Below are 17,116 nucleotides of genomic sequence, written 5' to 3'. Positions count from 1 at the left end.
TTGATTTCTACTGAATGTGTGCTATGTGCTTAAACAGCAATAATGCACATTATTTATCGCAGAATTCATTTTGGGCTTTATCATAACAGATTAAAATTAACAACTTGTCAGGGAAAAATGATGCAACATAACTTTATTAAGTAATAGGCAATTTTGTAAAAAAAAACAAAAACAAACAACTGAGTGTTCAACAACCAGCACTGAATGTAAGAGTGGAAAAAAATTCATCATTTCACTTGGAATAAACCTTACAAAATGTTTCAACAACCCCTACAAAAATACTACAATTTTTTTTAAATATAGAAAGAATACTTATCTTTTGAATAAGGCCAACAAGAGCAAAGTATAAGATGTAGAAAAAGTACTTATCTTTTGAAAAATGACAATAGCAGGAGTATCATGAAAAATGAAAAAAAAAAACCTAATGTAAAATTCTCAAAAAATGCCCTTGGAATTGAAGAACACAGAAAAAAATTACTCCAACACTGTGCTGGGTTTCAGGGAATCATACTTAGGTGAATCAAATGACCCTGTGACATATTTTCATTACCCTATATTTATCATACATGAAACAGTATATATAGGATAATGAAAATACAACACAGCTTCGTCTGATTCAACTAAGACTTCCTGAAGAAGCCTGATGCTTACTTTGGTTTATAGAATACTAGTGTAACAGGGTATATGTGTGTGTAGCATAGACATGGGCACTTATGGCAGCCATACAGCTGGTGTAAATTTTCAGGCCTAAGTGCGTCCTGCAAGTTACGGCATAAGTGGGAATCCTGGCCACATTCTGCCCCTTTGTATGTCCCCCTGCAAATATGTGTTATCCAAGTTACAGAATAGTACTTAGGCAGAATATTCACAGGCATATGCATATGTGTTCACAAAGGTACATTAAAATGCCCATCCATGTGATCCTGTGATAAAGTATTGCCCCAGTATCCCTACTTCTGTAACCTTCACGCCTAAATGTAAAGACCATTTGCACACTAATTTGCACATTAATTTGCACGCCTAAATGTAAAGACCATTTGCACATTCCTTCTTCTATCAAACTGCAATAGCAGTTTTTAGCATGGGGAGCCACACTGAATGGCCCGCACTGCTCCCGACACTCACAGGAACTCAAAGAGCGTCGGGAGCCGTACGGCTCTCTGTACTAAAAACTGCTAGTGCAGTTTGATAGAAGAGACCCTAAGATTATAGAATGCCAGCACTTATGCATGTGAATATAACATTCATACCCTTAAGTGCTGCTTAGGCGCTATGCAGTATTTTAAAGGTTTATCAAACAACCTGTATAGCAATTGCAAAGGGGGACGTACACTTATGTATGTAACTTATAGGATATTATAACTTATGTGCTAAATTGTAACATTTACAATATGTGCTAACATTTATGCCTGCCTTTCACACAGCATAAGTGATGGCACCTAAATGTTCTTTCTATTCTATAACAGCATTGCCATTCTAGAATTCACTCTTGGGCGACCTTTATAGAATTGTACTCATAATGCATGGGACCCATTTACTATTAATGTGCTTTAACAGCGTTATTACATGTTTACAAGGTAGTGCACGTTAATAAATTCTTTCATCGAATCCTCTTTCTAAAACCTCAAATCTCGGCAAGTTTTAACTCCACTTGTCTTGAGCTCCTACTGACAATGGGTGAGCTAAATACAAAATAAGAGCATCTCAAATGGAAAATATTCTAAAGGGCTTCAATTTTATTTATACAGATTCTCGTGTTGCAAATTCTAGAGTTCAATGTGCAGTAAATTGGCAGTGAGAGAATATGTGCAATACCTTGGGAGAAGCTAAAGATTTGAAATACTTGTGCTCCACCTCCAGAGGTTTTAGAGGCTCCTTTAAAGCAATGGTTTGGTCCTCCAGTGACTCCCACCTAGGGGGAAAAGACATGAGAAATCCAATCAGGAATGTAAGGTAGTGCTGCTCAATTCAGGAAAAAAAAATTTTGATTCAATTCGATTCAGCCTATTGAATTGATTTTTCGATTTGATTTTCCTGCCCAATTGGGTGTTTATTTTCAGATATCCTGATGGGTTTATTTCATAGCCTCTTCACCCACCCCACTCCCTTTGCCCTCTCCTACCCACACTGGTGCTGTGGTATAAACAAAATAAACAAACAAAAAAGGCTTTTCCTCTCTCTGTTAAATCCTAGCTCACGTTTGCAGTCTAATACCAGCTCTGGCAGGATACACATTTAAAATCTGACATATTGTAATCACAAAACAAAAAATAAAATTATTTTTTCTACCTTTTGTTGTCTGGTCATTATTCAATTCATATTGGTCCCAGGCTCTGCGACAAACGTGCTAACCATCCATATTCCATCTCTGTCTTCCCCTTCCGTTTCCTTTCCCTCCCCTGGAGGTCTGGCATCTTTCCTTTTTTTCGTCTCCATTCCCGCAACTGCAGCGATGGATGCCACCATCTCCAGATCCACCAGCTTTCCCTTTCTCTTCCCAACTATCCTCATATCCAGTATCTCTATCTCCCCCCCCCCTACACCATCCCTTGTGTCCAACTTATCTCCCTTTCTGTTCCTTCCCTACCTAAATCCCATTGTCCACCATCTCTCTCCCTCTCCTATTTTTAGACCCATTATTTCTTCCCACCCTTCCTCCCCCTCCAGTCCGGCATTTGAATGGCTCTTTGGACACCCCCTTCCCTCCCTCCCTTCTTCCATGCTCTTCTACACCAGGGCCCCCCCAAAGGCCTGTATGTTCCCCCCTTCTTTGCAATGGAATGAAAAGCACCCCACTTATTTAATATATTAAAGAAAAAGGCAATATTGTATCATGAACTCCAATATATAAGGAGTAGTAAACCTTATATATAAGCCTAATTCATTCAAAAAGTTTCTAAGATCATACGATCCTCAGCGAGGCCACCTCCCCACTCAATATATGTTCATAGTAGGCGGCTTTACACCTCCACTCGTCATTGGATCCTTATATTTTAATTTCTTTTGCATTCTTTTAAACTTTTTATATATAAACTTTTTTTCTTTTTTTGTGCTTAAATATTTGCTAAAATAAGTTTACTTAGCTTTAATCAGCTCAATTTCTGGTCTCAGTTCACAGAATGGGGGATAACCGACATGTTTCACCCATGTGTTCTACAACGGTTTTTTCAAGGCTATCACTCCCCATAACTTTCACTCCATTCCGAACAGACCAATTTCCTCTCCAGAAATCCCCCCTTCTTTACAGCATCCTCCGGCTTTCCCCTGGCTTCTTGGTCTCACCTTCAGCTAATTAGGGCAGCCTGCAGAGCATTGCCGGTCCTGTAGCGATCCTAGCAGTCTGCCGTCGGCCTCTGCAGCATGTTCCCTCTGCCACGGTTCTGCACTTCCTCTGACACTCAATGAAGTTACAAGGAAATACTTTTAAAAACAATAGGAGGAAATATTTTTCGCTCAGAATAGTTAAGCTCTGGAACGCATCGACAGAAGGTGTTTTAAGAGCAGATAGTGTAGCTAGTTTTAAGGTTTGGACAATTTCCTGGAGGAAATGTCCATAGTTTGTTATTGAGACAGACATGGGGGGAAGCCACTGCTTGCTCTGGATCGGTAGCATGGAATGTTGCTACTCTTTGGGTTTTTGCCAGGTACTATTAGCCTGAATTGGCCACCATGTGAACGGGCTATTGGGCTAGATCAGTGGTTCCCAAACCTGTCCTGGGGGACCCCCAGCCAGTCAGGTTTTCAAGATATCCCTAATGAATATGCATGAGAGAGATTTGCATACCTGTCACTTCCATTATATGCAAATCTCTCTCATGCATATTCATTAGGGATATCTTGAAAACTTGACTGGCTGGGAGTCCCCCAGGACAGGTTTGGGAACCACTGGGCTAGATGGACCATTGGTCTGACCCAGTAAGGCTATTCTTATGTTCTTAACTATTCCTAACCGAAACATGGATACCAGTACAAGATGACCCCAGATTATAACTACTCTGCCCAACAGATTTCAAAATCACTCACATATTGAGAACTGGTTGCAGGGGCGGTGGTTTGGCAATACTGCATAAATCATCTTTTCACATCAAAATCATGGAATCTATAACTCTCACCTCACTAGAACTACTAATGATAAAAATAAACAGCAACTTTTCCCAATGCCCCATCTGTTGCATACTAGTCTATGTCCCTCTTGGAAAGTGACTAGAAGTTGAACCACAATTCTCAGACATCATCTCAAGAACCATGTTACAATATGACTCTACTTTTATCATAGGCGACTTCAACCTCCACCTAGACTCAACCTCAAACTCTCAAATCCTGAAATTCCTTGATTTCTTAAATGAGCTAGACCTCAAACTCTTGTTTCAATAACCCATACACAAATAGAGCCATCAGTTAGATCTACTCGTCTCCTCCATTTCAGCAAAAAGCACAAGCTACCTAGAATTTAATTCCCTATCCAAAGTACCTTGGTCAGACCACCTACTCCTAGAATTCACCATATTAAGAACATAAGAATTGCCATCTCTGGATCAGACCCTGAGTCCATCAAGTCCGGTGATCCGTACACGCGGAGGCCCCGCCAGGTGTACCCTGGCATAGTTTTAGTCCCCTTATCACTGTATGCTTCTCAAGGGAGATGTGCATCTAATTTACCCTTACCCGTATCACTCTATGCCACTCTTAAGGAGATGTGCATCTAGTTTATCCTTAAATCCTAGAACTTCCTCTGGGAGAGCATTCCAGGTGTCAACCACTCGCTGCATGAAACAGAACTTCCTGATATTCATCCTGGACCTGTCCCCCCTCAGCTTCAGTCTATATTCTGGAAAGAAATATCAAAAACCAAACCAACACCCCAAGTAGCCTCTTGTTATAGAAACAAATCAGCCCCTGAATCATACTAGAATGAAATAGATAACTCTTTACTATCCCTCCCCATCCCTGACCAAGACTTCCTGGACCATTTGAAAATGATCAGTGAACAAATCCTAAACAAACTAGCCTCACTCAAGTGCAGCAAAAGAATCCAAAGATCATCAGAGAAGTGGTTTGACTCAGCACTTATGTCTCTAAAAAGAGCTTGCCTACAAGCCGAACGCTACTGGCTTAAACACCCTACCCCAGAAAACAAGACTTAAGTAGTGCCAGAAAATCCTAGAATATAAATCATTACTGATGCAAAAGAAGAAAGAGGAGTACCGTATTTTCGCGGATATAACGCGCACCCGTGTAAAACGCGCACACGGGTATAGCGCGCAGAAATCACGATGATATGTACAAAAACTTTGGTATACCGCGCTCACGGGTATACCGCGCATGCTGCCCGACGCTTTCGCCCGCCCTGACTTTCTGTGCGCTGTCCCGACTCTCCGTTTACCCCCCCTGACTTCCGTGCACTGTCCCCCCTTGAAGGTCTGTCCCCATCCTGAAAGCCTGATGCCCCCCCCCCCGACGTCCGATACATCCCTCCCCCCGAAGGACCGCCGTCTCCCCAACAATATCGGGCCAGGAGGGAGCCCAAATCCTCCTGGCCACGGCGACCCCCTAACCCCACCCCGCACTACATTACGGGCAGGAGGGATCCCAGGCCCTCCTGCCCTCGACGCAAACCCCCCTCCCCCCAACGACCGCCCCCCCCAAGAACCTCCGACCGCCCCCCCAGCCGACCCGCGACCCCCCTGGCGACCCCCACGACCCCCCCACCCCGTACCTTTGGTAGTTGGGCCAGAAGGGAGCCCAAACCCTCCTGGCCACGGTGACCCCCTAACCCCACCCCGCACTACATTACGGGCAGGAGGGATCCCAGGCCCTCCTGCCCTCGACGCAAACCCCCCTCCCCCCCAACGACCGCCCCCCCAAGAACCTCCGACCGCCCCCCCAGCCGACCCGTGACCCCCCTGGCGACCCCCACGACCCCCCCACCCCCCTTCCCCGTACCTTTGATAGTTGGCCGGACAGACGGGAGCCAAACCCGCCTGTCCGGCAGGCAGCCAACGAAGGAATGAGGCCGGATTGGCCCATCCTTCCTAAAGCTCCGCCTACTGGTGGGGCCTAAGGCGCGTGGGCCAATCAGAATAGGCCCTGGAGCCTTAGGTCCCACCTGGGGGCGCGGCCTGAGGCACATGGTCGGGTTGGGCCCATGTGCCTCAGGCCGCGCCCCCAGGTGGGACCTAAGGCTCCAGGGCCTATTCTGATTGGCCCACGCGCCTTAGGCCCCACCAGTAGGCGGAGCTTTAGGACGGATGGGCCAATCCGGCCTCATTCCTTCGTTGGCTGCCTGCCGGACAGGCGGGTTTGGCTCCCGTCTGTCCAGCCAACTACCAAAGGTACGGGGAAGGGGGGTGGGGGGGTCGTGGGGGTCGCCAGGGGGATCGCGGGTCGGCTGGGGGGCGGTCGGAGGTTCTTGGGGGGGGCGGTCGTTGGGGGGGAGGGGGGTTTGCGTCGAGGGCAGGAGGGCCTGGGATCCCTCCTGCCCGTAATGTAGTGCGGGGTGGGGTTAGGGGGTCGCCGTGGCCAGGAGGGTTTGGGCTCCCTTCTGGCCCGATATTGTCGGGAAGTCGGCGGTCCTTCGGGGTGGGGGTGCGAGTGGTCCTGCCGGGGGGGGGGGGGATGTATCGGACGTCGGGGAGTCGGCCGGGCAAGAGGGCTTGGGCTCCCTCTTGCTCCGATCGTGGATGCGGGTGCGGGTGGGAGCGCGTGCGAGCGGTCGTTCGGGGTGGGGGTGCGAGCGGTCCTGCTGGGGGGGTGAATCGGGCGTCGGGCGGGGTGGGAACTATGTTTTAAAACTTTTGTATACCGCGCTCAGGCATATAACGCGCGAGGGGTATGCGCGGTACGTAAAAACACGTATAACGCGCGCGTTATATCCGCAAAAATACGGTACTCTAAACAGATCAGAACAGAAGATAATCTTAAAATCAACAAACAGTTCTCAGTATTAGATAGCCTAACCAACACGGACAAGATCACAAATGGCGACAACCCCTTTATTCCAACAGCCTCAGAATTAGTCAACTATTTTAAAACAAACATTCAATCCACATGAGACCAGCTATCCACATCAATCCAGCTAGACCCACTGCAACAAAACTACCAATGTATATACCATCTGACAGATCTTAGAATGATTCTGAAGAGATCAAATTCAAAGACACAAAATGGCTTCTCTTAAAATACTCCAAAGCATACTGCAGCCTCGACATCTGCCCACCTTACCTGATCAAAGCAGCCGTCCCAAATAATCATAGGAAAAATAATCCAGTGTCTCAACTATCACCTAAAAACTAGCCTTTCCCCAAATAATGAGGAGGAATTATCTTAATGCCTATTCCCAAGAACTCAAAACTCAGTCCCAGTAGCTTCCATCCCCCTATTTATCAATATGATGGAAAGATTTATCACAGAACAATTCGAATGCTACTTACAATGCTTCAGTATCCTCCATCCTTCACAATTGGGATTCAGGAAAAATCACAGCACTAAGATGGTGGTCACAGCACTAGTAACAGATGAAAAAGAACTACTAAGCAAGGATCACAGCACAATCATAATCCAATTTGACCTAAGCAGCACATTTGACCTAGTAGATTTCGATCAAATGTCCTAGATCTTCAGTGATTTCAGATTTAGCAACCCAGTCCTCTCCTGGTTCCAAGGCTTCCTAATCATTTGGCAGTATGCTGTACGTAAGAATGGTGAACTTTCCTGAAGCTGGCACCCTCCCAGTGGGATCTCCCTAGGATCCCCACATTTACCATCAGTGCTCAATCTTTAATGCAATCTTTGAGAGCCAACCTAGATCTCACACGAATAAAACATTTCACCTAGACATAACGATCATGTTATCTGTAATGGCTGCATTAGCCAACAACCTCACCACTATCAAAAAATGTGTCCACATCATAGAAAACTGGGCCTCAATCCACCGCCTCAAACTAAATAAGAACATAACAAATTCCTTTGGCTAGGAGTCCTATTCTAGAGTGCCTCCAACAGATATTCCACCAGAAATCTTTTCCACTTAAAATTCCTAGCATGCAACAATATAAAGTCTGCCAGGCACATTACCTTATCCATCCAATATCAGTAAAATGCTGGAATCAATTATCACTTACACTACAATCTTGTGACCACTATCTCAATTTCAGAAAAACTTTTTAAAAAATTTCTGTACCAAGACAGGGAGTCAACCCTGAAGTAACTGAAATGGTAATTGTAAAAGCCCATTTCTAAATTGTCTAATGTAACTCTTGGGACATAACAATGAGCCAACAATGACCTACTTGAACTTGTAACTATGTATTTTTAACTATGACTTAACTGTATTAATAATTGTACTGATCTGCCTATACTAGCAACTCTATTGAATGTCCAGGTCAAACTGTCCATTGTAACTTCCTGGCTAACTGACACAACCTCTTGTATTGTAATTTGACCTTGAACTGAAAACCTTAGCCTAACAAAGAAAAACCTTCAAAGACTCCAGCGGATTCAGAATACTGCTGCTAAACTTATCTTCGCAAAAAGCAAATTCGACCACGTCTCACCGCTTTTATCCAAGCTCCACTGGCTTCCGATTATCTCCAGAGTCCACTTCAAATGTGCCTGCCTCACTTTCAAGATCCTACACGGTATCCTCCCTCCCTCCATTCCTCTTTCTTGGAACTCCTCTAACCCCAATTCTGCCAGATCCACCCAAAAACTGAAACTTTCCTTTCCCTCTCTAAAAGGCGTTTCACTTGTAGGAAAACTAGGTTCTTCCCTCCCTTTCAGAATCACTCAGCTCTGGAACAACCTTACCTCCCCTCTTAGGAATCTGAGCTCCCTCCAACTCTTCCGTAAACATCTGAAAACCTGGTTATTCTCAAAAATGTAACTCCTCCTCCCTCTCTGGTTATTCTAGTCCTCTAAATTTTCTCTTCATTTTGCCTCTTCCCTCCACTGGAGTTCCTTTCTACCCTTGATTCCTTTCTACCCTTGAAAAAACTTGAAACTTGATTAAAGCCCTTTTACAAAGCTGCGGTAGCGATTCTCCCATTTCATATGCATCAAAGCCCATTCAATTCCTATGGGCTTTGGTGCATTTGCCACAGGAGAATTGTTCCCATAGCTTTGTAAAAGGGCTTTAATCAAGTTTCAAGTTTTTTTAAGCTTGATATACCACTTTAATTGCCAAAGAGGTGTACATTTTACAAAATTTATAAAAAAAGTTTTTAAATATGAATAACATAGGAAAAAGACAACATAAAATACTACAAATAATTGGTAACACATGCTACAAAAGGGAAATGAATGGGATATATTTCATAAAAATAATAGGAGGGGGAATGGAAAAAATGAAAGGGAGAGGGGAATTATCTGAACTGTGCCCATTGTCCTGAGGTTATCAGGAATTATAAACTGCTTTGCTATTGGAAGTGCTCCATTATTGCTATGGTGTAATCAGGCATTTTATAGGGTAGCTGTGGCAGAGTGAGGGATTTTCCCTCTCTGGAACTGCTGTTATGCCACTGGACAGCAGAAGGCACCATGTATTTGAGAAGGACTACAGGTCCCAGAGTGCCCCGCACTGCTTGGCTCAGTGCCAAGTGCTCAGTGGGTCTCAGGGAGGAGTATTTCTGTCCAAACTTGACTCAGCGAGAGATCAAAGGAGAAAGGAGTTAGTCCTAGCTATAAATCTCATAAACATCTTTAAAAAAGAAAAGTTTTGAGACTGGATTTGAACTTGCTAGGGTTATTCTCCTGTCTCAGGCCCAAAGGAAGGCTGTTCAGCAAGCCACTTTACAGTAAACTTTTGCAGGTAGCCATTGTTTGTTATGTCTTGTTGCTCCAACCCTATTGAGCCCTACAAGAAATTAGTCTGAGTATCACTGAAGCAATGCATTCCCATGATACTTGAACTAACTGTCTGAGAAAGAGAAAATTACAGAGTGTATGATTCAGTATTTATCTTACCTATCTCTGTCAAATATGAGGGGATATTCATACTTCTGTTTCTTTCCCAGGATGTTTATGGCATCTGCTCTTGTTTTCACTGGCACTTCATTTATATCACAAGGTAATATAAACTCAGTGGGTTCCAAGTGTCGAAAAACCCTATGTTGGCCAAAATATCCAATATAATGTCCAGTAGGACCATACCAAAGCCTGCATTTGTCAACAGGGAGAAGAAAAACAAAACAACAGAAACATTAACTATGTGCAAAGGCCACATATGTCCCTAATTTTAACCTATTTTCTAAAAACACAAATAGGGGCATAATCAAAAAACCAAGACATAAAAAAAAAAATCTTAGTCGGCACTTGGACATCCTAATCGCTGGGATGTCCAAGTGCCGATTTCCTTACCAGGTTTCCTGGATGTCTAGCTAGTCGTTTCACCCACTGTGCATCCAGAATTCAAGGGGGCGTGTTTTAAGGAATGTTATGGGCGGGCTGTGGGCATGCTTGAACTTGGATGTTCTGGTCGGAAGTTAGACAACTAGAGCTAGACCTGTTTTAGAAGCATCTAAGTACCACAAAGGTACCCAAACTGACCAGATGATCACTAGATGCATGAAGATATGACCCCCCATTCCCCCAGGTCACTACCCCTTCCCACCTACCCCCCAAAATCTGAATAAAAGAGTCCATACCTCTTCTAAAACAGAAGCATTTGGTATAGGAAAGCCTAATAGAGCAGCAAGCAAGTGTGTAAAGTTTTTTGGAGGGTGGTGTAGGGAACCATGCCTATATCACCCTCTATCTACTACATTTATGGTGGAAAGTGTGAGCCCACCAAAACCCTTCTATACTACCAAATAAGTGCTACCTGGAGGAATAAGGGCTATTGGGGTGATAGAGAGGTGGGTATAGTAGGTTTTGTTGGAGTTTTGGATGATATGAACATCTAATCTAATTCTTCATTTTATATACTGTATCATCTTTACAAAAGAGGGCTCAATGTAGTTTACATTAAGACTTATGGAAACTAAGAACTATCAGAAAGTACTTCGATGCTTCCTCATTCCGCATACTTGTGCAATCTTCCATCCTAAGCTTGCTCGATTACTGTAACATCATCTACCTGAGATCTTTCAAAAAAACCACTCAAAGACTACGAATCATCCAAAATTCGGCAATCCGTCTGATCTTTGGATTAAAAAAATGGGAACACATAACTCCCTACTACCAAAAACTCCACTGGCTACCCTTGGAAGCAAGAGTACAATTCAAGTTTGCCTGTTTCTGTTTCAAATCCATCCTTGGTTCGACCCCTGTATACTTGGTACCCCATTTTATCTTAGACTGTCCATCCAGACCCACACGCAGAAATCATCTGTTTAGCCATCCAACTCTAAAGGCCTGCCGTTACAAAATATACCTGAATAGAACTCTCGCCTTCCAAGCAGGTCAACTTAATAATTGGCTGGGCAATATTATCTCACGCTCCTCATCCTACCTAAACTTCAGGAAATTACTAAAAGCTAACCTATTTAACCAATTTATAACCTAAGACCTCTATGCCCGACCTATGCCCCCTTTTATTATTCCGGTATCCTGCTTACCCTTAATGTTCCATCTTTTAAAAACAATTGATACACGTCGTACCTTTAATCTTTGCTGTGACTGCTCTTATGACTTGGCTTTATACTTAAGAATTGAAAAAAACTTACAAAAATTTAAAAGCGGCCTAAAGTGCTTTCTTTTTAAAGATGCCTTCAGCTGACCACATGATTCTTAATAATGTTGAATGGTTACATTCACCTCCGGGGAAAGTGTCCACAATTTACTTCTTTTTGCTTTTCATTCTTATCTTCCCATCTTCCTTTTGTATTTACCTTAATTGTTTTTTTTTCTTTCTATAACGATTGTATTTCTCCCCCCCCCTCCCTATTTGTTCCTAGGGGCTCTACAGTTCCACCTACCCAGTATGTACTTGTTATTAGTCATGTACGTCTTACTTGTCTAATTACTAGTAGATTTGTTATCATGGCCAAGTATGTTCAGTTTGTCAAATATTTATTTGTTTATATGTTATTTTTAAATATTTTGTAAATCGCTTTGCATTTTGAACAAGCGTTTAATCAAAAAAAACCTGAAACTTGAAACTTACCCATATACACTGTATCTTAATTTGCTGATTGTACTTATATTCGCTGACTATCCAGCCCCCTCTTTGTTGTACCTATATTCACTGATTGTACCTTTTCGCTTTCTGTCCAGTCCTGCCTTGTACCTATTTTCGCTGACTGTACCTATATTCGCTGATTGTCCAGTCCTTCTTTGTTGTAAACCGCTTTGAATTACTACAGCTTTGGCGGTATATAAGAAATAAATTATTATTATTATTATAAACAACAAAAACAATACCCCCATAACCCACAGGGATAAAGCAGAAAGCAAAACATAAAGTACAACTATGGAAGAGATGTTCCCAATGTTTTTGTTCATTCAGTCCAACATATGAAGATCACACAAAAAATATACAATAATCCACATGTATGATCTTCATATGTTGGACTGAACAAACAGAAACTTTGGGAACATCTCTTTCACAGTTGCACTTTTTGTTTTGCTTTGCTTTTTACATTAAGACTTTGCACAGTATTTACTTTAAAATTTGTATGATTATACTATGTACTGTATATAAAAAAAAAATTAATCCGAAATAGCAGAGCAAATAAGTCTTTAATCTTTTTCAAAAGATTTGATAGGTAGGGGGTCACATGATGTCAGTGACCTGAACAGACGCCTGGTGCTTCCTCTCCCCCATCCTTTTCCCAAATTTCAGCTACAAATATCACAGTGAGACTTTTTGAGCTTTGCCTTGTGTGGGACAGTCTGCTGGTAGCAAATCACTGTTGCCTTCCCGACGCTAATTATAGTAGCATTGTTGCGAAGAAGTTGTATGCCTGCAAAGATTCCGCGGCCTGTAAAACCCCGAGGCTTGCTTCACCAGCAAATATGGCGTCAAAGTGGGAATTGGCTCTGGCTGGATCGCAGCTCCCTATGATACAACTGCAAGATGCTGCCATTAAAGAGAAAACAAAAAACTTGGCCAACATACTTGATGATAAGCTTTCCAAGCTACATGTGGCTATGGACGATTTGAAGGAGGGCATGGCGACGCAGGCAGCTTGTATACCACAAACGGAGGAGTGAGTTTCCAGACAGGAAGATGTTACAGGGAAACTTACCACAAAGCTGTTGTCCATGGAAAAGCAGATCAAGGTTCTTGAGGAGCGCGCTGAGGATCAAGAAAACAGGAGTTGCCGGAATAACATTTGTATAATTAGAGTCCCGGAGGCTATTTGGGACAAGGATCATGGGATTTGGTGGAGTCTTGGTTATTGTGCGAATTGGGCCTGAACTAAATGGTGCATGCCTTCGAGCAGAGCATGTGCACCGAGTTGGAGCCCTTAAAGAAGGGAGATCCTAAGCATGGCCAGTTATCGCTCGCATTTTCAATTATGTCGAAAGGCACAACTACTGGTCAAGTACTGCCAGCGCCGAGCTTTGGAATATAACAACCACAAACTTTTGTTGTTCCAGGACTTCTCACCACATGTCTCAGAACAACTCAGGTTCCTCTTTCTATATTGTTCCCAGTTGTTTGAAAGGGGCATATGGTTTACAATGCAGTATCCAGCCAGGGTGTGGATTACCCATGAAAACAAAACTTTTCTGCTTGACTCTCCAGATACAGTAAAATCTTTTTTGGATAAACATAAGTGATTGAACTTACCATTTGCAGAGGTTTCTACTCCATAGCTGTCTTATGTATTAGCCTTTTATGCTGATGGAACTGTCTAGAAGGTTGTGAATGAGTTGCTGCTCATTGTTGCATGATTGAAAATTTTTCCTGTCTGGTGACTATTCTGCTATTAAACTTTTTGCTTGATTGCCAAGAGTTCTACTGGGTCGCCCTTTTGGTATGTGATGGCAGCGCATGGGCGCTCCATGGATTTTGATTCTCCTTTTTGTTTTATTGGACATCTTGATATTATGCTTTTTAGACCTGGAGCTCCGCTTTGAAATTACTTTTCTTTTGTGTGTGGAGACATTGTAAGGATGCTGTATTGACTGCATATATTCTTCTCACATATCATATCTTACTGTCTGTACTTTTTACAGTGGTCTTTGGTGATATACTTGTGCATTTATCATTTTTATTCTGTGCAAGGGAGGAGGGGGGTAGTACAGTTGTAGGGGGGTTGAGAAGTAGGTGGTATGTTTCTAGAGGGAGGATGAGTGGGTCTGGTGTGTATGTTTTTTGGCACATCTGATTGGCGGAGTGCAGTGTAGTTTGTGTGGAGGGGTTGGGGATACTGGTGGGTTGTGGGAGGGGGATGAGACAGTGCATATTTGGGTTTGGGTAGGTGCTAATGTCATGTGTGTAGGGATTTGGTGAACAGTCTGTTTTCTTTCTGGGCTCTCTTTTGATTTGCCTGGCTTGGGTAGAGGTGGTTCAGCTGGGAGACCACCTTTGCTCTTATTTCTTATTTTTTCATTGCTGACATTTTCTCTTTATTCAGCTTATTATGGGTAGTCTGAGGCTAGCCAATGGAATGCAGATGGAGTGCACTCTCCCATTAAACACACAAAGATTCTCTCCTACTGTAAGAGGCAAAAGGTGGACATTTTGCAAGCACAATTGACTCACCTTACAGATGGGGAACATCTCAAATTGAAGGATTGGGTTGGTAATGTTTTTTTCCTCATTAAATGGCAGGCAACGGGCGTGTGGCCATATTATTTCACAAGAGGCTGCATTGTTTACTGTACAAGCTAATCCGTGACCTGGAGGGTAGATGACAGCAGTTAAAGACCCGAATGGTCCATCCAGTCTGCCCAACCTGATTCAATTTAAATTTAGATTTGTGGTATGGATGGGTGAAGTCATAGGAGTCAAGTATGTTATTTGTTCCATTTATGCTCCAAACATCTTCTTCCACAAATTCCTCTCGCATTTGCTCTCTGTCTTGGCTCCCTTTAGGGAATATCAGCTTCTAGTTGGGGGAGATTTCTATATTACAGCTGACCCTTCTGTTGATTGTCACCCCTCCAAACATAGACTGAAGAGGGCAAAGGTCTTAACTTTCTCATGAATAATTTGGGGCTCCTAGATGCTTGGCACCCTGATAAGCATGATTTCACATTTTACTTGGTAGTGCATAAAGTTAATGCTCATCTAGATTACCTCTTACTTGCTCAATCTCTCTTCTCTAGTACACGAGCAGCAGTAATTGAAGATGGAGTACTGTCGGACCATAGTTTCGTTTGGGTAGACCTGGGTGTCCTTTCAGAATCTGACCTGGGGGTATGGCGGATGAACCCACACTCTATTTAGATCCTAAGTTTAAGGCAATGGGATTATTATATTCTTCCTAACTGTCCTGGGGAGGTTTCTCCTACAGTGTATTTGGAGGCAGGGAAGGCTGTACTGAGAGGGAAGATTTCGGCTTATAAAACCCAAGTCAGGAAGGAGAGTGATCGGGAGCTTTTGCTCCTGAGCAAGCGATTGCATGTGCTAAGGGGACAGCACCAACTGAGGGGCAATGATACTGTCTGAGCTGAGTATGTGGAAGTTAGAATGCAGATTAATGCCCTTTTAAACAAACGTGCAGGCTTGGATATGCAAGTATATAAATATAACCTTCATAGATGGGGAAACAAGGCAGGACAGTTGCTCACAGGTCTTGTCAGACAAAGGGATGTGAAACCAGTAATAACCTATATTGCCCACCCCGGAGCCTTAGGTACCTGGGCCGACCCAAATCTTAGACCTCCCAGTGCATTCTGGGATGCACTGGGAGTGGCCTAAGATTCTGATTGGCCAGATCTCTTAGGCCACACTCCATGGGAATAGCCTATAGGATCTGGCCATTTGGAGTCTTAGGCCACTCCCAGTGCATCCCAGAATGCACTGGAAGGGAGGCCTAAGATTCTGGGAGTGGCCTAAGACTCCGATTGGCCAGATCTCATAGGCCACACTCCATGAAGTGGCCTAAGGAATCTGGCCAATTGGAGTCTTAGGCCACTCCAAGTGCATCCCAGAATGCACTGGGAAGGAGGCCTAAGATTACGGTTGGCCCAGGCGCCTAAGGCCCCTGGGTCAATCAGAGCCTTAGGCCCCTCCCTAGTGAATCCCAGGATGCACCGGGAAGGGGAAGATCCACCAATCTGTGGAGGTGGGCCTGCCAGCCGGAGGGAGTAAGCATCTCTCCAGCTGGCCTACAAGAAAAAGGTATGGGGAAGATCTGTGCGGGCTTGAGGGGTGTCAGAGTGAGAGCAAGTTTTCAGGGGCGGTTCCAGCAGGAGGGACTAGGCATCCCTCCTGCCGGTCAACTTCACGGCTGGAGGGTTTCCTGACGCAGCCGCTGAAATGATCGCGGAAGGTAGATTACCTAGCCACGATCAGCTCAGCGGCAACGCGATTCTCTAACTGGTGCCTATGACATGGATGCTGGTTAGAGAATCGGGGTGGTTAGGCAGGGTTACGTGTCTGTCCATCAGGACAGACGTGATTCTATATAGGACACCCGTTGTGTGATTCTCAAAAGCTGTTTAGGTGGCTGCTGAGACTTTGCGTCCTATACAGAATCTGGCCCCAAGTATTCAGGGACTGACAAGGCCTGTCTTGAGGAGGTACATGCCAGATCAGTACTGAGCACAAAAATGCCCCAGCAAGGAAATAGGGCACAGATGTGTTACATTTATGAAAGAAAATATGGAGACTAGCCTAATGATAGTCTTCTTATCTGCCTAACCTTTCTGTTAGTTGAGAAAAGCAATTTGTGATTTGTCTATAATGGAGATTAACTGCCTATCTTTCCAAATCTCTGTGTCTATGCGAAACATTCTTGATAAGAACAGTGCTAATGGATTTATATCAATTAGCCATTAAACACAGTTAAACCATTATGTTAAAAGTCAAACAAATATATATAGTACCTTACAGAATTATCATCAGAGGCTGAGACAACAATATTTTTCTTTTCCACATAGAATAAACCAACCACTTTTAGTGCATGGGCCTTCCAATATAACTTCTGCTTTATTGACTGTTAGAAAAATATAAAAGAATGGGTGAAAGGAAGTAGAAATAATTTAATGGATGTTCTGTTTG

General features: G+C 43.5%; 1 protein-coding gene across 10 annotated transcripts in view; it reads right to left on the bottom strand.

Annotated features, from left to right (window-relative positions):
• The window catches only part of WDR64 (WD repeat domain 64), a 249,732-nt gene that overhangs the window by 13,595 nt on the left and 219,021 nt on the right, over nt 1-17,116 (bottom strand). For 7 of the 10 annotated variants that reach the window (XR_004538666.1, XM_033935909.1, XM_033935913.1 and 4 more), the window contains 3 exons: nt 16,942-17,051; nt 9,961-10,152; nt 1,816-1,912 (listed from right to left, as the gene is read on the bottom strand). Coding sequence is in view for 8 of the 10 variants with exons in the window: in XM_033935909.1 (XP_033791800.1) it covers nt 1,816-1,912; nt 9,961-10,152; nt 16,942-17,051 (399 nt within the window). In the remaining 2 variants the exon portion in view is untranslated. Of the gene's footprint in view, nt 1-1,812; nt 1,913-3,362; nt 3,392-7,430; nt 7,505-9,960; nt 10,153-14,650; nt 14,788-16,941; nt 17,052-17,116 lie in introns of those variants that run through there. The other 3 variants (XM_033935915.1, XR_004538667.1, XM_033935917.1) reach the window with 3 other exon arrangements.

Source organism: Geotrypetes seraphini, chromosome 3 (genome assembly GCF_902459505.1).
Source record: "Geotrypetes seraphini chromosome 3, aGeoSer1.1, whole genome shotgun sequence".
In the NCBI taxonomy this organism is placed as follows: Eukaryota; Metazoa; Chordata; class Amphibia; order Gymnophiona; family Dermophiidae; genus Geotrypetes; species Geotrypetes seraphini.
Note: the sequence above shows the minus strand (reverse complement) of the source record. Positions and strands in the feature narration are given on the sequence as shown.